The sequence below is a fragment of the Talpa occidentalis genome, unplaced genomic scaffold (genome assembly GCF_014898055.3).
Source record: "Talpa occidentalis isolate TD23 unplaced genomic scaffold, MPIMG_talOcc4v2.1 talOcc4.3, whole genome shotgun sequence".
Taxonomy (NCBI): Eukaryota; Metazoa; Chordata; class Mammalia; order Eulipotyphla; family Talpidae; genus Talpa; species Talpa occidentalis.
The window spans coordinates 52751570-52776188 of NW_023603184.1; the positions used below are offsets into that span (position 1 = coordinate 52751570).

The window sequence follows — 24619 nt, forward strand, 5'->3', positions numbered from 1 at the left end:
GAAGAAAGACTTCGGGAACTATCTGACTCCATGAGGAAAGGAAATATAAGAGTTATAGGAATCCCAGAAGGAGAGGAGAGAGATGTAGGAACAGAGAAAATATTCAAGGATATAATTGAAGAGAATTTCCCAAACGCGAAGAAGGAGCTGAAAATTGATATACAAGAAGCAAGAAAACACCAAACTACACGACGAAAGGAAAAATACAGCAAGACACATAATAGTAAAGCTCCCAAGAATCCAAGACAGGGAAAAAATAATGAAACTGACAAGAGGGAAGAAACAGATAACATTCAAAGGGAAACCAATCAGACTGACATCAGACTTCTCCGAAGAAACACTACGGGCAAGGAGAGAGTGGAGGGACATAGTCAACAGACTCCAAGAAAACAGATGTCAACCAAGAATACTCTATCCCGCAAAGCTCTCCTTCCTCTATGAAGAAAGAATAAGGACCTTCCCAGACAAAGAGAAACTCCGGAATTTCATTACGACTAAACCCCCACTCCAAAAAATACTACAAGGAGTCCTAAAGCCAGAACCTCAGAAGGACAAATAACAACAAAAGAAGGCCAAAGAAAGTTATTAAAAGAATAAATAAATAAAATCAAAGGAAAGACAAACACAATGGCAAATACAGATGCTAACATATCAATACTAACTCTAAATGTAAATGGACTAAACTCTTCAATAAAAAGACACAGAGTCACAGGCTGGATTAAGAAACAAAACCCAACATTTTGCTGTCTCCAGGAAACACATTTAGCTGCAAAAGAAAAAAATAGACTCAAAATTAAAGGATGGGAAGCAATTCTACAAGCAAATGGACCAAAAAAGAAGGCAGGAACAGCCATACTCATATCAGATAAAACAGATTTCAAACTCAAAAAGATAAAAAGAGACCCCAGTGGTCATTACATTATGATCAAGGGGAAAGTACTTCAAGAAGAAATAACACTCATTAACATATATTCACCAAACTAAGGAGCACCAAAATATATCAGACAACTATCGGTATCTCTGAAAACAGACATCAGAGAAAACACATATGTAGTGGGAGACTTCAACACACCACTATCAACAATGGATAGATCAACAAGACAAAAAATAAGTAAAGACACTAAAGCTCTAAATAAGGATCTAGAGCGCTTGGGCTTAACAGACATCTATAGAAATCTAAACCCAAAAAAATATGAGTATACATTTTTCTCAAGCACACACGGATCATTCTCCAGGATCGATCACATACTGGGGTACATGACAAACATCAACAGATACAACAAGATTGAAATCATACCAACCATCTTTTCTGACCATGAAGGCATCAAACTAATAATAAACCATAAAGAGAAGGCAAGGTACTCTCCTACCTCATGGAGATTGAAACCCACACTACTGGAAGTCCACTGGACTAATGAGGAGATCAAAGAAGAAATTAAAAAATTCTTTGAATTGAATGACAAGGAGGGCACCAATTTCCTAAATGTATGGGATGCAGCAAAAGCAGAAATAAGAGGAAAATATATAGCAATAGATGCTCACATCAAGAAACAAGAATTCAAAGAAACAACCTAATCTCGAAGCTCAAAGATCTAGAAAAAGAACAACAAAAAAACCCCAAAACCAGTAGAAGAAAAAATAATAAAAACCAAAGCAGAAATAAATGAAATTGAAACTAAAAAAAACAATCCAAAAGATCAGTGAAACCAAGAGCTGGTTCTTCGAAAAAATAAATAAAATAGATAAATCCCTAGCCAGGCTCCCAAGGGAAAAAAGGAAGAAAGCACAAATAAACAGGATAATAAATGAAAGAGGAGAAATCACAACGGACACAGCAGAGATCGAAAGAATAATTAATAACTACTATGAACAGTTATATGGAAACAAGTTCAACAATCTAGAGGAGATGGACAAATTCCTACAACTCTGCAATCACCCAAAGCTTGAAACAAGTTCAACAATCTAGAGGAGATGGACAAATTCCTACAACTCTACAATCACCCAAAACTTGACAGAGAAGAAATAGAACACTTAAACAGACCAATTACAACTAGCGAAATTGAAATGGTAATCAAAAACCTCCCCAAAAACAAAAGCCCAGGACCTGATGGATTTACAAATGAATTCTACCAAACATTCAGAGACGAATTGGTGCCTATCCTTCACAAACTCTTCCAAAAAATTGAGAAGGAAGGTATAATACCTAACACGTTCTATGAAGCCAACATTACACTAATACCAAAACCTAACAAGGACAACACAAAAAAAGAAAACTATAGGCCAATCTCCCTAATGAACATTGATGTAAAAAGCCTCAATAAAATTTTAGCTATCAGAATCCAACAGCGTATCCATAAGATAATTCACCACGACCAAGTAGGATTCATTCCAGGGACACAAGGATGGTTCAACATCCGAAAATCAATCAACATTATCCAACACATCAACAAAAAGAAATATAAAAACCATATGATAATATCAATAGATGCCGAGAAAGCTTTCAATAAAGTGCAAAACCCATTCATGATAAAGGCCCTTGAAATTCTTGGGATAAAAGGAACATACCTCAACATCATAAAGGCCATCTATGACAAGCCAACAGCCAGTATCATTCTCAATGGTGAAAAGCTGAAAGCATTTCCATTAAGATCTGGAACAAGACAAGGAAGTCCACTCTCACCACTGCTTTTCAATATAATACTGGCAGTCCTAGCTAGAGCAATAAGACAAGAGAAAGGCATACAAGGAATCCAAAAGGAAAAGTAGAAGTCAAACTATCACTATTTGCAGATGATATGATAATCTACATAGGGAACCCCAAAAACTCCATAGAAAAACTAATTAAACTCATCAATCATTTCAGCAAAGTGGCAGGATACAAAATCAACATGCAAAAGTCAGAAGCCTTCCTATACACTAACAATAAATCTGAAGAAGAAAAAATGAAAAAAACAATCCCCTTTATTATCGAAACAAAAAAAATCAAATACTTGGGAATAAATCTAACAAAAGAGGTAAAGGACCTTTACAAAGAAAACTATAAAACACTGTTAAAATAAATAGAAGAAGATACAACGAAATGGAAAGACATCCCGTGCTCATGGATTGGAAGAATAAACATTATTAAAATGGCCATCCTACCAAAAGCAATATACCGATTCAATGCTATTCCAATCAAAATTTCAATGTCATTCTTCAAAGAAATAGAACAATTATTGATGAAATTCATATGGAATCACTAAAAACCCTGAATAGCCAAAGCTCTCCTGAAAAAAAAAAAAAGAAGGGAATGGAGGCATCACACTCCCAGATTTCAAACTACACTACAAAGCCATAATCATCAAAACTGCATGGTATTGGAACAAGAACAGACACACAGACCAATGGAATCGAATATAAAATCCAGAAATAAACCCACAGATTTATGGTCAACTAATCTTTGACAAAGGAGCAAAGACTATGCATTGGAGCAAAGAAAGTTTGTTCAATAAATGGTGCTGGGCAAACTGGGTCGCTACATGCAAAAGAATGAAGCTTGACCACTACCTCACAACATACACAAAAGTAAACTCAAAATGGATTAAAGAACTAGACATAAAACCTGAAACCATAAAATATATAGAAGGAAATATAGGCGAAACAGTACGGGATATGCACATCAAATACATCTTTACAGACACATCACCCAAAGCAGTGATAGTGAAGGCAAAGATAAACAACTGGGACTACATCAAATTAAAGAGCTTCTGCACAGCAAAAGAGACAATAACAAAAACTAAAAGAAACCCCACCAACTGGGAGAACATTTTCACACACAACACTAATGATAAAGGACTGATCACAAAAATCTGCAAAGAGCTGATGAGACTGAACAACAACAAAGAAAATAGTCCTGTCAAAAAATGGGCAGAAGAGCTAAAAAGAAACTTCTCTGAAGAGGAAATGCAAATGGCCAACAGGCATATGAAAAAATGTTCACCATCACTTGTAATCAGGGAAATGCAAATCAAAACTACCATGAGATACCATCTCACACCAGTGAGAATGGCACATATTAAAATAACTAGCAACAACAAATGTTGGCGAGGTTGTGGAGAAAAAGGAACTCTCCTGCACTGTTGGTGGGAGTGCAAAATGGTCCAACCACTATGGAGAGCTGTGTGGAGATTTCTGGACCTACTAAACATAGAGCTTCCATATGATCCAGCAATTCCACTCCTAGGTATTTACCCAAAGGACACAGAAACATCAACTCCAAAGAGCACCTGCACCCCTATGTTTATAGCAGCACTGTTTACAATAGCTAAGCTTTGGAATCAACCCAAATGCCCAAAAATAGATGACTGGATCAAGAAGATGTGGTACATATACACCATGGAATATTACGCAGCATTCAAAAAAGATAAACACATGCAATTTGCAGCAACATGGATGGCGCTGGAAGGGATCATGCTCAGCGAAATAAGCCAGAAAGAAAAAGAAAAATATCGGATGGTCTCACTCATAGCAGGAATCTAGAAAACTTAAATAAGGGACCAGGAAAATGAATATCTATAAGAAAGTGAAAATCATAATCAACAAACAACTATGAACCAGAGACACTTTATGAGGGGAGGGCGGTGAGGGGGGAGGGATTGGGGTCAAAATAAAGGGGTTGCAATTGCTTGGGGAATATAAAAATAAAAAAAAAGAAAAATAAGCTGGTGTATTGGTGTAATTTCTCAAGTGAAAAAAAAATCAGCAAAATTAAAGAGAAAAGTAGACTAAGTTGTTTTTAAGCTTTCTTTTCACATTGGTTTTTAAACATAGTAAGAAATACACTGTAAATGATGACCGACAATCATATAATCATATATGGCTAAAACACAAAACAGTATCTACTTTTACAACCATACAATATGCTCTGAGATATATATATATATATAATTGTTGATTTTATTAATATAGATTTTATTAATGCATACAAGAACTGGGCTACAGGCCAGAAGTGTGGAGGGTAAGAAGATTCACCAGAGATAGAGTAGGGAGCAGAACAGGCAGACAGACTGAAATACGCTGCTGAGGGAGCAGTGAATAAGACAGAAGAGGTCTGCTGCTCTATCTGAGTTGCCCCCTGGTCCAACAGGATGGAACTCATGCTGCAGAGGCTGCTGATAGTTTTGCAGTACTGTGTTTAACCCCTTGTGCCACCATGGAGGTCCCTGATATTTATATTTTACTCTACCCCGTTTTATTCTAATCAATTATAAATATTTGTTTCATTCCCCTATATTAGTTTAACAATAGCTCATGAAACATCTTTTGAAAAAAAATGACTATAAAATTGCCCTCTTTTTTTTTAAAATATTTACTTATTTATACAAGTACCAGGGTACAGGCCAGAGGTGCAGGGGGTGAGAGGATTCACCAGAGACAGAGTGGGGAATAGAACAGGCAGATTGACTGAAATACATCACTGAGGGGCGCAGTGGGGAGACAGGAGAGGTCTGCTGCACCATGTGGGTATCTCCCTGACAGGCCAGGAATTGAACCCGTGCTGCAGAGGCTATGGACAGCTTCACAGCACTTTGCTCAACCACCTCAGCCACCAGGGAGGCCCCCTGCCCTCTTTTTGAATGCCTTTATATGTTCATGAGAATTCTTACATAAAAATTAATCCTTGGAGCATGAGCTCTTGTTTTAAAATATACTAAAATGTATATACTTTACTATTACATCTCTTGGCAAAAAGTTTCTTCAATTCAACATTTGGTTAAATTGACAAGTCTTTCTGTAATATTTACAGATGTGGCACAATGAGATTTCATAACTTCTAGTCCTGATGAATCCCTAAGTCTTTCATTACACAAGGTTATATCATATAAAAATATGTCCTACTGCTCTAAAAAAATATGTATCAAAAGGCTTCTTCCCATCATAGCCTTCTGAATCATTGAGTGAGGAGTTTGCAAGGGGGAGTGAATAGAAACACTCAGGACAGGCTGTACTTATGAGAAACACAATAAGGTTTTCTATGTGGTCACCCTGTTCCACATGCCTCCTCTTTTATTTTCTTTTTACTGCTTTACTTCCATGGGGAAAAGGAAGGATGTTGCATTTATGATAAAACACATGATAAAAAACATATGAAATATGTTTAAAGGATTTTCTCAGTACGGAAACAATGTTTTCTTGTTTCCTAGAAGGGAAATGAATCAATAACTGTACATTTACCTTTTCCTTGAAGTCAGAACCATCCCAATATAAAATGTGGATTTACTTAAGAAGAGTTGATCTGGGGCCTCACTGGTAGCACAAAGGGTTAAGTCTTAGCACTACCAAGCTACCCACAGCCACTGCAAAGTTTGATCCCTGGCCAGGCAGCAACACACACAGGGCAGCAGACCTCTCCTGTCTCTCCCGCTGCTCCCCTCAGCAGTGTATTTCAGTAGATCCTCACGTTCTGCTCCCCACTCTGTCTCTGGTGAATCTTCTCACCCCCCACACCTCTGGCCTACATCTCAGTTCTTGTATGCATAAATAAATAAATAAAAATAAACAAACAAATAAATAAAATAAATAAATAAATCTTAAAAAAAAATTGTTCTGTGCCCAAAGTCTTATTTTGCCACAAACATACTACCTACAGTATTATGGGAGAAATTGCTACCCTCCATTCCTGTTATTTCACCTATAAAATGTTAACTTTCAAATTAATGAGGTTATGGTAGTGTATATGACCATGTTTTTGACCTACAGAAAGTAAAAATCTCAATTAAGTGACATTTGATTATCAATAATAGACATAATCAGAAAGGACAAATAGTCCAACTTCCTCCTTCCCTCAATAAGGTTTAAGTTCAATTTCCACAGTTCCTCCAAATGTTTATCCACTTCAGGTTTTGCATAGGGAGCTAACTGATTCATTACTTCTTAATAAAATTAATTAATTCATTGAGCATTTCTATGAATAACCAATATTATTTTTCAACCATATTTTGTCTCACTGGTAACTTAGTAATTAACTATTATCGCAATGCTCACTTCTGGCCATATGACGTGAGTCCAGCTCCTCTCCACCTGAATTTTCCATATATTTAAAGGTAACAACCCAGGACCCCATCATGTCTTTTCTTCTCTCTGTTAGATTTATTCTCTGAACACATGGCTTCAAGACTGAGTGTTTGGCAACTTCCCTTTGAAATGTCATAATTTATTGCATTTATTTTAAATGTGACACCAAAAATTTAACCCAGAATGCAGAAGCAAGAGAAGGGTTTACTGATTATTGAAGGGTTTGCTCTTTGAAGAGTTCTTCACAGATATCTTTTCTTGCCCCTTTAATTGAAGAAACTTCTCAGAGTCACATAGTAAAAAATCCTAGCTGTGATGTCAGTAATCTTTTGTTTTTGGCACAACTAGTCCTTTTAATTATGTATACTTCCAATCCAATGTATTACTAATATAACCTTAATTTTTCACATATACACCTTTAAATTAATTAGATAATGAGTTTAACATTCTTTACCATACTCAGCAGTCTAAGCAATATAAAAACTTCCGTTAACTAAGGTAGGGGTAAGCAAAATATATATGTGTCTGTGTGTGTGTGTGTGTGTGTATATATATATATATATATATATATATATATATAGAGAGAGAGAGAGAGAGAGAGAGAGAGAGAAGAAGGAGGAGGAGGAGGAGATGAGGAAAGAGAGATGCTCTCTAGAGCTTTATGGATCTATCCCTGTTTCTCTAAGTTTACTGCTTCATGAATGTTGGGTATTTTGCAGCACATTTTGTTTTACATTGGAACATAAAGACTTCATGTCATGCCCTTCATCCCTAGCTTTCTTCAATCAAAAACAGCATCTGTTGCTCATTACTAAAATTTATAAACCTTGAAGCTAATAATGTTTTGATGACAGAGGAACTGGGTGACAAGACCAGCTCTTTAGTAAGTAGTACAAATCAATGTTCTGACTATCCAAACTCTTAATCTCAGACAGCAATATTGTCTCTGTGAGATCTATTAGAATAAGGGGGGCAGATTAAAAATTGGCAATTTATGCAGCCCCCATCAATAAAATGAATACATAATGAAACTAATAGGCATATTCTCTCAGAAATCATCTTCATTTTGAAGGAAGCATCTGATTAGTTGTAACTTTACAGTCCACATGTTCATGTCACACCAGGTATTTATCAATGTGTGTTGAGGAAACAAGGCAAGGACATCCTCTGAAACAAAGTTCCTTCTAACTTAGTCATCCTGGGCAGGGAGTATTTGGGGTGGGGGTAGCTCTGATAATTTCAGCAATGAATGGACAGCTATAGTGCCCGAGAAAGTAAAAACAATAGGTATCCTATTATCTCAGATATGAATTAGGTGAATCACAGTCTAAACCATAACTTGTCTAAGCAAAGAAAAAAAAAAAAAAAAAGGAAAGAAAGAAAGAGTGAATTTCTTCCCTGATCACTGGTAACAACTTCATATGTAAATGGGTCATTATCTTTTCTTCTGAGGGAAGCAACAGTATCTCCCTTAGAGGTTATCTTCTATGAGTCCATAAGACAAGTCTCTTTAGAAAAGATTACCTGTATTTCTGTCACTACTAATAATGATGTTTCTGACAGTGACAGATGAATGCAAAATCTCTGAATCCTAACATTTCTAAGATTAGTTTTGTCAGTAGTACCCAATATAATTGTCCAATTAATCCATAAATGCAAAGATTTTGGGAGTTCTAATGTTTTCAATATTTTTTTGTGAAATAAGGAAAATGTTTTGGTGTTTGCAAAACCTTTAATATGAACCAGGGAAAGAAATAATTTATTTGATTTACAGATCAAGGACAAAGGTGCTGTATTATTTTTTTTCAAAGTTAATTTTTACATGAATTAATTAACTTGTGTTTTCTGCTACTATTTCAGACAGGAACTAAAACTTTCATCAGTTTGTCATCATTGAGAAGGGAAAAAAAAAAAAAAAAAAAAAAAAAACAATGCCTTGGAGAGGTAATACAATGGCAAAACAAATAAACAAAAAACAAAAACAAGTAATTATCCAAATAATGGTGTGTAAACAAAAGTCTAGACAAGAATCTTGATTGCCATATCCAACTCTATAAAGAATTTTGTAAAAGTAAGGTGAAAATTATTTGTCTTTACTGTCTCTGTTTTCCTCAACAGTTAGACAGATTGGTTAGATCAAATGCTAACCTAATTCCTGTCCAGTGTTAATTCTACAAAGCTACATAAAGCTTAGCTTATTTACTGAATTATTATCATGATCATCCCAAATTCAACATAATTCTATTCACCATAATTCACCATTATACTCAACCCCTAGTGAAACAAAGTGAAATTTCTTTGTCAGAAGAATAAAGAGAAATAGTAGAAGATTTCACTCATAAGTAGAATACAAAGAAACAAAGGAACAGAAAACTAAACCAGAATGAACCCTTGAAATCTGACTATAAAACTGGGGCTTCCCAAAGACGACAGCTGAGCACAGGGGAGAAGAGACCCAGTAGACTTTGGTATTTGTCTTCACCATCTAACTCTACCTCTGGGAGAGGGTGGTCAAAGACATCTTAAGAAGTGTGAACTCATATTCACAAGTCATGTACAGTTTTGTAAACCAATGCTGCCTAAATAAAAAAGATACAGTTAAAAATAATTTAAAATTAATCTTCATAGGGGCCTCCCCCGTGGCGCAGCGGTTGAGCTCTGGGCTGCGAAGATGCACGCGGCCTCTGCAGCACTGGTTCAATCCCCGGCTGCTCCGAGGCCACCGGAGGAGGGTCCCACATGGCGCGCAGACCTCTCCTGCCGCCCGCTGCTCCCCTCAGCAGTGTACTTCGGTCCTTCTGCCTGCTCTGCTTCCCGCTCTGGCTCTGGTGAGTTTTCTCACCCTCCCGTTCTTCTGACTGTACTCAGTGCTTGTACAAATAAATAAACAAATAAATCTTTTAAAAAATAAAAAAATAAAATAAAATTAATCGTGATAGAACTGAAAGGATCTGTCTTCAAAAAAAAAAAATAAAGGAAAAATAAAACCTCAACATACGCATACACATATTCAGTAGGACCCAGAGAGGCATTTCCTACTTTCCAAATTAAATTATTGTCTTGATATAATCACAATTTATTTAGGAAAAAAAAAAGTGTGATAGGAAAGGTTTGATCTTAATATTCATAAGTTAAACTAAGCTCTTAGACTACTCATCACACTGAAGGTATTTCAAGCAAAGCTTGATTGTTATCATATTTTTAAATAATTGATGGAAAACCATGCAACCTGAAACTGGTACAACATTACAATATGTAGGGTAGTCTGCAGACAATGTTTTCATGATGTACATTATCAGTACACATTATTAGTATGTTTTCCCCCCAGAACATCACTAATATGTTTTTAGCCTAAAACAAATCACTATTACGACATCATTAGATAGAATTAACAAATTTGAGAATGAGTGCAAAGCATAAAGGGTGAAGTATGAATATTATTTTACAATTAAACAAGGGAAGCATTTTGGCACCTGATTGCTATAAAAAAAATTACAAGTGACACTTATCCACAAGTCAACAATTCATAAATAGTGAGGTAGGTAATATTGTATCACAAAATCATCAAAATAGTTTTTGAGCACCTATTATGTGATAGGCACTCTATAGACCTTGGGGATGTACAGTGGAGTTTCAATAAGTCAGAAATTATTGTACGGTGTGAAAATTCTGTAAGTCATCCATAAAGTAAAACATGAATGGCCTTGTGTGTAAAATAAAATCTGTAATTTATTTTCTCTATAAAATTTATATAAAGAAATTTATATATGGGCCTCCCTGGTGGCGCAGTGGTTGAGCGCTGGGTTGCAAAGCTGTCCGCAGCCTCTGCAGTGCCGGTTCAATTCCTGGCTGCTCCCCAGCCACCAGAGGAGGGTCCCACATGGCGCAGAGACCTCTCCTGCCACCAGCTGCTCCCCTCAGCAGTGTACTTCAGTCCTTCTGCCTGCTCTGCTCCCCGCTCTGGCTCTGGTGAATTCTTTCACCTTCCCACACTTCTGACTGTACCCAGTGCTTGTATAAATAATAAATAAATAAACAAACAAACAAATACATAAATAAATAAATCTTAAAAAATAAATTTATATAAAGAAGCAGCTTAGTAATAATGAAAGATATGCTACAGGGATATGGATGAAGCATTTAAATGCACATAGCATTTATTGTTTTATTTCTCATTTAAATCTCAAAGATATTAACACATATTAAGAAATGTATTTTGTTTTGATTTTGAAGCTTAAATACTGTATCCCATGGGGGTGAGAAAGTCAATAGAATTAATATAATAATATTATTATTATATAATATTAATAACTGATACCATTCTGAAAGCACTTATTTTTTGTAAATATATGCCTGCTATCTAGTGTTTATGGTTTAAGCTAGGTACTGTTGTGTGATTGCAATTAACTGTGGGTCCAGAAGATTGTGTTGATTTTGATTGAATGCTCTCACATAGTTGAGGATAGTTGATCTAACATAGCTCATAAAGAATGCTTGGGTACCCTCATCCTTCCCATAGTAAAGGCAGACCAACTAGAAACAGACACCTCATTTCCAACAAATTGTACTGACCAAAACAATTACAAGGTTATTGCTACATCAGAGTGGAAGCGAATTATTGTTACAAATCAAAGGGTGTCATTAATCGAAGCCATCAAACAGCTGATCTGTCAAACCACTAAACAAGCAAGCACCATTGATCCTGTGCCATAGCGGACATACAAGGCTTGCAAAATTTCTAAGGTAAAGCACCCTTATATTTTCTGAGAACAGAGCCGTAACTGGACTGATTCTCTTAAAAGGAATAAAACTTTTTCTTGTGTCATCGCATGTTTCCTTCCTCCACACAGTTGAAGCGCTATTGTATCTTTATTGCAAAAAATTCTTTCTCTTTTCATTTTTTTTTCTATACTATTACAGATCTTTCCCTAGAGGATTAGACACAATGTCTGTGCAATACAAGTCACTGTAGACAGTCTTGTGGCCAGCAAAAAACACAAATAAAAGAAATAACAAGTGTACAGGATTATCACTGAAACTGAAATACAAGTCACCTCAAACTTCCTCTCCTCAATTTACTTTAGAGACATATTTGTGACTTGGTGTCATCTTGAACTATGCGTTATGCAAGTTTTAGCCTATGTCTCTTCTCCTTCACCAGACACCATGGTCATGTAGGGTCACGATACATAAAACACAGGTCTGCCCTTTGCAAGATTTTCAGAGGGTCTTTCAGATATTTGTGCTTAATAAACATGAATTGCATGATATATCCTCAAGATGTAATTTTATTGGATTTATTTACATTCTAGTAAGATACTGAACTAGAAGTCAGTAGCTATAAGCCCTACTCCTGGCTCTGAAAAAACTGTTACACACTCGTTAGATGAACTATTTACTCTTAAGAGAAATTTTGTATTTTTAAATGGGAATAAAATATCTGAATTGTGTATAGCACTAACTTTTGAGAATCAAATAAAATAATTGGGTTTTGAAGAAAAATCTCTGGCATCTTAAAAACTACATAGCAACATCTCAGGAAGTAAACTACTAAATTTAAATATAAAATTTTCAGACGCACAGAAGTTTCACTACAGTGTAGAAGTCTACACTATGTTCATGTAGCTCTGAATATTATTAAGTATAGAGTGGAATCCATGTTATATCACTCAACAAAGAATTTTGCTCTGTCTGATTGGTGATTGGGTACCGCCCTCTGAAGTGACTCACTTTGGTTATTTCATTAATTTCCCAACAACTTGACCCCACATTTTAAGAATTGGATAATTTTCACCACACTGACAGAGTGACTGTTTTGTTGTTGATGATGTTCTATCTCAACTAAATTTTACAATGATTCAATGAGCTATAAAAGTGGTCTGTACCTTCTGTATTTTATGATGTTTAATTTATGCAGTATATCATCATAGAGTATTGTATAACCAGTGAGTCTCACCACTTTGGTCATTTAACCTCTGTGGTTCAAGCCAAACTTATTCCAATCTTGGATGAGAACTTAGAAATAATGTATGCAAAAACATTTAAAAAGCAACATTAACAATAAGAAGAGCTAATATTATTAATTGTTATAAAACTTCAGTTGCATTTTCCTTCTTCACTTAATTTGAGCATAAAGAAGCACTAAATTGCAAAGCAAACAATTGTTGAATTATTAAAACTTAAATTTCCTGAGAGTACTCCATAAAAGGATAAAATTAATTCATAGGAATCTCCAATTCAGAATCTCCAATTAACTAGGAAAAAATGTGTGAGTTTAAAACGTATGGTATTTTTATAACAGCATACCTGAGGCAGGACTAAATTTTCCTTCAGGTCTTATTGGTTTCTCTTTACCAGAAAAAAAAAAAAATAAGCAGTTGAAGCAGCCTTAAAATGTTTAAAAAACAATGTGAGGCATTCAATGAAGTCTCGCAAGCTAACATATCTGGCATCATTATAGCAAATGTGCAGACAGTGTAATAATACAAAATGAAAGAAAAAAAATAATTTCATCAAATGATGGTCACATAAACACTCATATTCATTTAAGTCTGTATCTCTTTAGACATCAGTCACATAGCCCATTCTTATATTACTGGTACCAATAGAGGATTCAAAGGATCCCTAATAAATGGAAGCATTTTAGTTTTCCAAAATCTAAAATTTTAACTGAAAACCAGTTGAGGTCATAATAATCCATACTCATTAGAAGTAAAGAACCATACCTTCTGTGTGCACAGCTGATACATAAGTCCAGTTATACCTCTTCACAATGTCCACCATGGCTCGTGCCTGCTGGGCATCTGAAGGTACAACCCTCATGAAATACTTAAATAGAGTCTTGTCACTCAGATCCATGCTTGTGGCTGAGTAAGCAATCTGAGGTATGTTGAAAAGTTGAAGCAAGTTCTGGACCTGAATGGCCACAGAACTGGAACCAGGCCCAATGACCCCGACTATGGGTTTCTTGGAGCGGAAGGAAGAAGAAGAGCCATCCACACAGCGCACTAAACCTTCTTCTTCTTCTGAAGATATGAGAGAGTCCCTTATAAACTCAATGCTCTGCTCTAGGGCAACAGCAGAATGCCAGCAGGAATCCCGTATCTCACAGCCCAGTGTAATGTTGGGCAGCAGTGTGGGGTCTGAGTTGATCCTCTCCAGGGTGTGCAGCATGGCCTCCACTCTCTGAATGCCATACTGTTCTCGGACTGCCCCACACTTCCTTTCATGAACTTTGTCCACAGTGGGCTGGTGGTGGACAGAAAAGAGAGCTCCGATAATGATGTCGCCTGGCATGTGAGCCACCACTCTCCTCTCACTGGACTGGGCACTCCCACGGACATCTTCTTTCAAAAGCAGGACTGACAAGATCAACAGAAGGACCATTTTAGGAAAAGAGTTCAAGCTACTGAAGACAACATAGTGGGGAAAATTTAGGAGGGTTTGTATAGAGAAAATCAAAGTCCTATGTTGAGTGGCAGAGCAAAGAAATAGCCAGAAATTTAGATGTGTTCTTTAATGGACCACAATGTCCCCAGGTATCGTTTAGTTAGATGCATCCATGTGATCATGATTGTCAAAACCTGGAAAAAGTAAACAGAATGGGCATTTAGCAGCAAAAAAAGGCAACCAGTTTGGGACACTCAAATGGCATACACTAATGTATAGGAGGTTTTGATGATGTTAATAAATTCAAAAAAAATAAAATCTTTGACTTTCCTTTATCTGTTTCCTTTGTGATTTGATGGAGTAGTGATATAGCTTCTTAATACTGCTCTGCTTAGATCAACACCTTTTTCCCCCTTTGTTAATCTGGAATACACAAATCCAATATTAGGTGTGTCTGACCAAACTATACTCTCATATGGATGTTAGAAAAAGCATCCTATATGTAAAACTATGCTCTGATCAGAAAGCTTTAGGGAGCATGGGCCATAAAATATTAAACATAGGGCATCTTAAGAGGATTTTTTTTTTTTTGCTTTATGAATATGTTTTTTTGGTTTTTTTTCCCAAATTTTCAGGATTGAGTATGGACTAATTATACAATTATACATGTAATAACCTCCCCAATATATAAAAAATTGTGTATAATTCCCACATAAGTTAAAGCAAAGACGAAACTGTGTAGGTAATTCCAAACTACTGTAGGTATAGTAGGAAGGGGATGGGTCTCCTACAAAGTAAAATGTCTCCAAATAGACACCAAGGCATAGCAAAGAGGACCTTGGAGGGAAAATAATACTTAGGTTCAAATTTCAGTTCCTCTATTAAAAAACATTAAAAACTTTCAACTTCTCAGCACTAGAGTTTCCTCATTTAAAAAAAAATGGGTGCAAAAACCTACAAAGAGCCAATGAGACTCAAAAAAAAAAAAAAAACAAAGAAAATAATCCAGTCAAAAATTGGGCAGAAGAGCTAAAAAGAAATTTCCCCAGGGCCTCTCCAGTGACACAGCAGTTGAGCGCTGGGCTGCAAAGCTGCCCTCAGCCTCTGCAGTGCCGGTTTGATCCCCGGCCACCAGCGAGGGTCCCACATGGCGTGCAGACCTCTCCCGCCATGCCCGCTGCTCCCCTCAGCAGTGTACCTCGGTCCTTCTGCCTGTTCTGCTCCCTGCACTGGCTCTGATGAATTTTCCTACCCTCCCATGCTACTGACTGTACCCACTGCTTGTATAAATAAATAAATAAATCTTTAAAAAAAAAAAAAAGAAATTTCTCCAAAGAGGAAATGCAAATGGCCAACAGGCACAGAAAAAATGTTCAACATCATTTGTAATCAGGGAAATGCAAATCAAAACTACAATGAGATACCACCTTACACCAGTGAGAATGTCACATATTAAAAAAAAAAAAAAAAAAAAAAAAAACTAGCAACAACAAATGTTGGCGAGGGTTTGGAGAAAAAGGAACTCTCCTGCACTGCTGGTGGGAGTGCAAAATGGTCCAACCACTATGGAGAGCTGTGTGGAGATTCCTCCACATGTTAAAGATGAAGCTTCCATATAATCCAGCAATTCCACTCCTAGGTATTTACCCAAAGGACACAGAAACATTAACTCAAAAGGGCACCTGCACCCCTATGTTTATAGCAGCACTATTTACAATATTTAAGCTATGGAACCAACCCAAATGCCCAATAATAGATGACTGGATTAAGAAGATGTGGTATATTTTGATTGAATACAGAGATAATAAATGGATAAATATTTGATAAGGCAAACGTGGCATAATGTTAACAAAATTTAGGTGGATATATGGATATTCATTATAAGATTTTTTAATTGGAGCTATATGTTCAAAATTTGTAATAGTTTGGAAAAATAAATATGATTAAAAACAAAACAAAAAAAAGAAGATGTGGTATATGTACACAATGGGATATTACTCAGCAATCAAAAAAGATAAACTCATGCAATTTGCAGCAACATGGATGGAGTTGGAAGGGATCATGCTCAGAGAAATAAACTAGAAAGAAAAAAAAAAAAAAAAAAAAAAAAAAACACCGGATGGTCTCACTCATAGCAGGAATCCAGAAAACCTAAATACAGGACCAGGAAAAAGACTAATTGCAATAAAGTAAAAATCAAAATCAACAAGTAACTATAGACCAGAGACACACTATAGTGGGAGGCAGGGAGAGGAGAAGAGGTATTATGGTCAGAAAAAGGGAGTGGGAATTGTTTGGGGAATATAACCAAAATGAAAATACATACATTATGCAAAAATGAAACTTGTTTTAGCAATTATATAAAATAAAATAATTCATTAAAAAATGGGTGCAATGTGTGCTAGGCTGTATTGATGGAAATCAACACTAGATATGCAAATATTTATATAGTAAATAAGGTTATATATATTCAAGATTTGTTCCACTTTGTTATTAAATTTCCAAGGACACTCTGTGGCTAGGTGGAGAAGACAGAAATTTCTCTGGCTACTCACTTGGTCCTCTAGAGTCTTCAAATTAATTACAGTCTTATATAATTCACAGTAATCAGTTATGTATTTCTGATTCAGGAAAAATTTCCACATCGTGAAGACTCAAATGTCTGGAAGGCTACATGTTTGGAACTTCCTTCCAACATAGAAATTTAGTATACTTGAATATCATTTATTTCAATTTGCACTCGTGCAAAGAAGGATTTTTCCCCGAGCTGCCTACAGCAAATTGTAAAATAATTTGCAAAAGGAAACTGAAAAATTGTGACTTGAGTTTAAAGTATTGTATAATATATTCAGTTTGGATGTTATCATTTTGACCAGTCAAGGAACTCAAGTCATTTTAAAGTGACTAACTCCTTAAGCACCACATTTTGAAGGCAGGTGATTGTTGTTTACGAATTTATATAATTATAATGTTTCTTCAGGAATACTAATAGTTTTAAAAAATTCATCAGGGCCTCCCTGGTGGTGCAGACTGATGAGCGCAGCACTGTGAAGCTCTTCGCAGCCTCTGCAGTGCCGGTTCCATCTCTGCAGGCCTTGGAGCAACCCAAATGGCAAGCAGACCTCTCCTGTCTCAACCGCTGCTCCCTTCAGCAGTGCATTTCATTAGTCTGCCTGTTCTTTTTCCCACTCTGTCTTTGGTGAATCTTCTCACCCTCTTGCACATCTGGCCTGTATCCCGGTTCTCGTATAAATAAAAATCTTTATTAAATAAATAAATAAGGGCCTCCCCGGTGGCGCAGCGGTTGAGCGCTGGGTTGAGAAGCTGCCTGCAGCCTCCGTGGCGCAGGTTTGATCCCCGGCTGCTCCCCAGCCACCTGAGGAGGGTCCCACATGACGCGCAGACCTCTCCTGCTGCCTGCTGCTCCCCTCAGCAGTGTACTTCGGTCCTTCTGCCTGCTCTGTTCCTCGCTCTGGCTCTGGTGAATTCTCTCACCCTCCCATGCCTCTGACTGTACCCAGTGCATGTATAAACAAAACAAACAAACAAACAAACAAACAAATAAATAAAAAAGCATGCCTCTATAAAAAAATAAAATACATACATACATACATAAATAATTCATCAGATGTGCAAAAATTCTGGTATAGACACAAAATGACTATAAACCAAATCATTTTTATTCATTTTCACTGAGTCCTTTCCACTGTTCCCTATGGCAACAGAGAAAGTTTCCCTCTATATCGTACCAAACACTGTAATACAAGACTTTGTCAAACAACTAGATGGTTCAGAGTAACTAAGTATTTGGAAATATCTAAGGGGGAAACAACTTTGTTCTGGACTTTGGCCATATAGAGAAGGAGGAGGAAACAAAGGCCAAGATTATCTTTCTCACTGGGAAATTATCTGAATAGTCTTAACCTTCCCTATACTTTGCATAGACCAAAGACTTGAAGACCCATGTTTATTCTCATGATCATGCAAATTTTACTGAGGTAAATGGAATAATAACTTTTCATTAAATTTAGAATGTTAGAAAACTCAATGAGAAATCAGGGGTCCTTTTTTTTATGTGAAAGGTTTAAAGTAACATGAGAGACTATAAATGGTTCCTTATGACAACACTAATATATCAATTCCATATATTTTATTAGTGTTATTTTAGGCAAGGTCTTTATATAGAGACATCATATATACATAAACACACACGCACACACATATATATTAAATCTTATATACAATAAGACTAAAATATTATACACTTACTTCTACTGTAGAATAGATTATTATTTAATTCAAAATTCCAAGTCTATAGTAATTGTTGAGTGGAAAAGACTAATGTAACAAAAAATGCAATGATATATGCTGATAATTATTATAATATTTCATTGAGCACCAAATTTTCACCAAACACTTATTCATTAACTCATTTAACAAATATGTATGGCATGCCTTTGCTATGACTTTCTCCTGGGAACTAAATATTCAAGAGTGAAAATGGGAAAAATAGTGGTAAGAGTTGAGGTTGAAAAATGAGAAGTGGTGAGACCAAGTATGTTCTTATATATTCTTGTAGGGAATTTGGAAGTAAAGCACAATAAAATGCCATTGAGACAATGTAAACAGGTGACTGACACCATTCAATCTTAAAAAATACTGATGTAGTTGTTTATTATTATGGGTAATGAATTAAAAAAACTGACTAGGAGATTATTATGACTACTAGTCATAGTCATCTATGTATATAATGATAGTGACTTGGCTATGATTGTTGACATTAGATATGAAGAGAAATAGACACAATCTGATATATTTTTCAAGAAGAATCAAGTGGATTTGTCAATGGATAACATGTGATAGTAAAATAGAGATGATTCAGACTCTACTCACAGGATTTGAGTCTAAAAGACTACAGAGTTCGGCAAGATGGCAGCAGCATGCAGACACTAGGCTCACCAACTTCAGATACTCACAACTAAACACAGCTCAAAACACCCAAGGCGGGGGGCACTGAAGACCACAGATTGCTCTGAGAACAATTATCTGGCAGAAAAATCTAGGGAAATCTTCAAATGTACTTTGCTAGGGTGACAACAATGCAGCACAACTCACAAGAAGGAGACACAGCCGTTGTGCTATTGTGCAGAACCTCCTACTGCTTTTCACTTGGGAACACACCAACATCAAGGGTTCCTGAGACCCAGTAATGCACTATATTAAGGGGGTTTGCAAGCTGACACACAGGACAGAGGGTGCACTGTTGGAAAGCCATAGGGGTTCAGTGTAGAAAGCAAGGTTATTGACTTGAACCTAAGATATAGAGTACATGGAGCAGGAATTGGAAAGGAAAAGCAGATTAGTGTGCTTGGGTTTCCTCATAAAAGAGGTTTCTTCTTAAAGCCTAGGCTGATACTCAAATCATCTGCCACCCAAATGCCAGGGCTAAAACTAAAAGAAAGAATGTTTGAGCAAGTACCTGTCAATAACATTAGGAGTATGGTTCTGTGCTGAAAATAAGAAAACTCACCACCTGTGACTCCATATCAACAACTGTGCACAAGACTGTGTCCAGTGCATAAAAATAGCCTAGAGTGGGAGTGGATGTGAGACTTTAAGAGACAGTAAGGCTAAGAACTGGCCTCAAGGAAGGGATCACTATAGATTCCTCCCTACAACACAACACTAACACCCAAAGCACAGTAGGAATTTTGAATTCCTGAGCTTATTGGAGGTGATCCTTTGGTGCACCAGTCTTCTTTTGAACCTACTCCCCTTCATTGGTAACAGTTCTCAGATTACTTTAATAGATAAAAACACAATAGGTAATGAAAAAAAAAAAGGAATGCAGTCATCACACTCCCAGGTTTCAAAATATACTATAAAGCCATAATAATCAAAACTGCATGGTATTGGAACAAGAACAGACACATGGAACAATTGAACTGAATAGAAAATCCAGAAATAAACCAACAGATTTAATCTTTGACAAAGGAGCAAAGAATATGCAATGGAGCAAAGAAAGTTTGTTCAATAAATGGTGCTGGGAAAACTGAGTCACTACATGTAAAAGAATGAAACTTCACTACTACCTCGCACCATGCACAAAAACCAACTCAAACGAATTAAAGACCTATTCATAAGACCTCAAAACAATAAATATATTAGAGGGAAATGTAGGCCAAACACTACATGACATACGCCTCAGCAACATCTTTAAAGACTCATCACCAAAGCAGTGATAGTGAAGGCAAAGATAAACAGTGGGATTACATGAAATTAAAGAGCTTCTGCACAGCAAAAGATACAATAACCAAAACAAAGAGACACCCCACTGACTGGGAGAAAAATTTTGTACACAACACTAATAATAAAGTACTGATCACAAAAATCCACAAAAAGCTGAAGAGACTCAACAAAAACAAAGTAAATTATCCAGTCAAGAAATGGGCAGAAGAGTTAAAAAGGAACTTTTCCAAAGAGTAAATTCAAATGGCCAACAGGTCTATAAAAGTGATGGTTCAGCATCACTTGTAATCAGGGGAATGCCAATCAAAACTACGATAGATACCATCTTACACCAGTAAGAATGGCACATATCAAAAAAAACTAGCTACAACAAATGTTGTTGTGGGTGTGGAGAAAAAGGAACTCTCCTTCACCGCTGGTGGGAGTACAAACTGGTCCAACCACTATGGAAAGCTTTGTGGAGATTCCTCAACCTGCTAAACATGGAGCTTCCATATGCCCCAGCAATTCCAGTCCTAGATATTTACCCAGAGGACACAGAATCATTAATTCAAAAGGGCACCTGCACCCCCATGTTTATAGCAGCACTATATACAATAGCTAAGCTATGGAACCAACCCAAATGCCCAAAAACAGATGACTGGATCAAGAAGATGTGGCACATATACACAATGGAATATTACTCAGCAATCAAAAATATAAACACATGCAATTTGCAGCAATATGGATGGAGCTAGAAGGGATCATGCTCAGTGAAATAAGCCTGAAAGAAAAAGAAAAATACCAGATAGTCTCACTCATAGCAGCAATTTAGAAAACCTAAATAAGGGACCAGGAAAAAGACTAATTATAATAAATAAAAATAAAAATCAACAAGCAACTACAAACCAGAGATACACTATAAGTGGGAGAGGAGGGAGCAGGATCAAAACAAGGGGGGTGGGCATTGTATGGGGACTATAACCAAGATGAAAATGCATATATTGTAAGGCTAAATTGTGCCTTACAGTAATTATTTATTGTGCAAAAATGAAAAATGATTTAAAATATATAAAATAAAATAAAAAATACAATAGGTAGAAAATCTATGCCTATTACAACCCATAAATATTTAAAAAATGTAGAGGTGGAACAATATATAATAAATGCTGAAGCAAAAGAAAAAAATATTGAGAGGAGGCTCAATCCAGCAGAAGTACAGAAGATGACAGAATAGGAGCTCTAATAACACTTACAGAACTCAAAGAAAATGATATAGAAATAAAAAGGCAGAATAAATTTTAAAATTAAAATATGAAACAGTGACAATTAGAAATAGTGAAGTTTTAAACACAATAGCTGATTTAAAAGATACAGCTGAGAGCCTCAACAGCGGACAAACAGCATTAGATAAAATTAACAAGTTCAAAACATAATATATTGGAAAACACATGAATTAAACAATTTTGGGAAAATAATGAAAACGGTGTAAGAACTCTTTGTGATAACTTAAAGAAAATTATATCATGGGAATTTGATAAGGATAAGAGAAAGTAAAAGATAGAAAATTTATTTAAAGAAATAATTACTGAAAGTCATCTCAGCATAAGGAAAAACAAACACAACAGACATGGTGATCCAAGATACCCAAAGTATTTCAAACAACAGCAAGAAATGTTATAATAAAGTTGTTCAAAATCAACTACAAGGACAGAATATAAAAAGCAATCATGAGAAAGTAAGGTAAAGTATAAGGGACACCAAACTGATTCTGAAAGGACTTTTCAATAGAAATACTGCAGGTATAAAAGGACTAGAGGGAGATATTTAAATATTTATACAAAAAGACTACCTTCCCAGAATCCTCTACCCAGTGAGATCAACAAGCAAGCAAGAAAAAAAAAAAAAAAGTAAGGAGATTCACTTGAAAAGTGAAAACTAGAAGAATTTATCAACACCAAGATGCAAATCAAACAAATTTCTAAAGAGTTGCTTGAAGCAACAAAACAGTAAATACTCTGGCAACAATGTGGCCCATAGAATGAGTCATGGAGGCCATACCACCCAATGCATCACACAAATAGTCTAATATAAACTAATGTCAGTAGAAGCCTCAAAAAAATAACAGAAAAAGTACTTCAAACAATGGAAATGGAATTTAAATAAATTATAACAGGAAGACCTGAAATATTAAAAAAGACAAGACAAACTGAAAATAATCAAAAACCAAAAAAATAATAATAATAACAAAATGGCAAGGAGTATTTATGTCTCAAAAATCACCTTAAACATAAATAGCCTGAACTTTCCTGTCAAAAGAGGTAGAGTGACTGAATGAATTTCAAAGCAAAGCCAACCTTTTATTGTTTCATTGCATCAAAAAATCAAAAGATAAGCATAGACTTAGAGTTAAAGGCTAGACTACAGTTTTATAAGCAAATGGCAACCAGGAAAAATTAGGAATAACTATACTTATGTAGTTGATAAAAAAGAATTTCAATTATGAAAAGTAATAAGAAACAGAGATAGAAAATATGTTATTAAATGGGTTTATGGGATTAAGGGTTTAATAGAACAGGAAAAAAATAGGCATATATATGTAGAAGAAGCAGGTTAATAAAACAAACTGATCACAAGCACAGAAGGTGAAAAATTAATTTTAAAAAATCTGATTAAAAAAAAATCCAGGGTCAGATGACTTTAAAAATCAATTCTGTCAAACATTTAAAGATCAACAAATATCCACATTGTTCAATTAAAAAAAAATACTAGAAGAAGGAATGCTCACTAGCATTTTATTATCCTCATACTGAAACCAAAGACAACACTAGAAAATAAAATTATTGATCAATATCCTTGATAAAGACCAATGCAAAATCATTCAACAAAAAATAAACAAATGGAATTTAACTGTATTTTACAAGGATTATATACCATGATCAGTGGGATTAATCCCAGGAATGCAAGGATGGTTTACTATATATAAATCAATATTTTATAATAAAAATAAGATGTACTTATCATTGTATTATATCTAATTTACAAAAGATGTATTGGATTTCAATAAGTCAAAAACTAGTCAATCACTTAGAAAATGATGGAGTTAGAATTCAGGTCAATATTCAATGATTCCATAACTTTCCATGATCCTTTGCTGTCTCATTGTGCCTTCCTATGAGAAGTATATAAAAAATCCATAGAATATTTTTAAGATTTATTTATTTATTAATACAAATTAATGTAAATTAATACTGTACTTCTGGGTACAGTCAGAAGTGCAGGAGGGTGAGAGAATTCACCAGAGCCAGAACAGGGAGCAGAACAGGCAGATTGACAAAGTACACTGCTGAGGGGAGCAGTAGGCGGCAGGAGTGGTCTGCCGCTCCATGTGGGACTCTTGCCCGGTGGCCGGGGATCGAACTGGCGCTGCAGAGGCTGTGGGCAGCTTAGCAGCCCAGCGCTCAACTGCTGTGCCACCGGGGGAGACCCATAAAAAAAAAATCATAGAAATTATAGGAATCACAGAGATACAGTATGGACTAGAATCTTATAGCAATTGCCTTCGAATGCAGAGATTGAGCAATATTCCAGGAAAATACATGATTCGATAACAAAAAACATACAAATGAATATGATTATCCAGTATAAGTCAATTTATATTACACTGACATTTTCCAGAAGATGATGGGCCTGCCAGAATACAAAGCAAAGATTGCTTCATAAATTGTCTTGGAAATACACAATGACTTTATTTTGTTGCTATTATCTATTAAACTCAGATACCTGAAAAGCACATTTTGCAATAAATAATGGCTTAGAAATGTGACATAATTGTGCTACAACTCAATATATTATAAGATTAAACAACAAATTATCACATGTGCTCCCCAAATACAAAAAATTCAGAGCATAAATCCCAAATAACCTAACAAAGCACACACCACCTCTA

The 24619-nt window shown here is 35.7% G+C and overlaps 1 protein-coding gene across 1 annotated transcript in view; it reads right to left on the minus strand.

The window, feature by feature from the left end:
- Positions 1-24619, minus strand: part of GRM5 (glutamate metabotropic receptor 5) — a 549187-nt gene that overhangs the window by 511247 nt on the left and 13321 nt on the right. The window contains 1 exon segment of the mRNA XM_037521807.2: positions 13779-14636. Coding sequence (XP_037377704.1) covers positions 13779-14439 — 661 coding nt within the window. The 5' untranslated portion in view covers positions 14440-14636.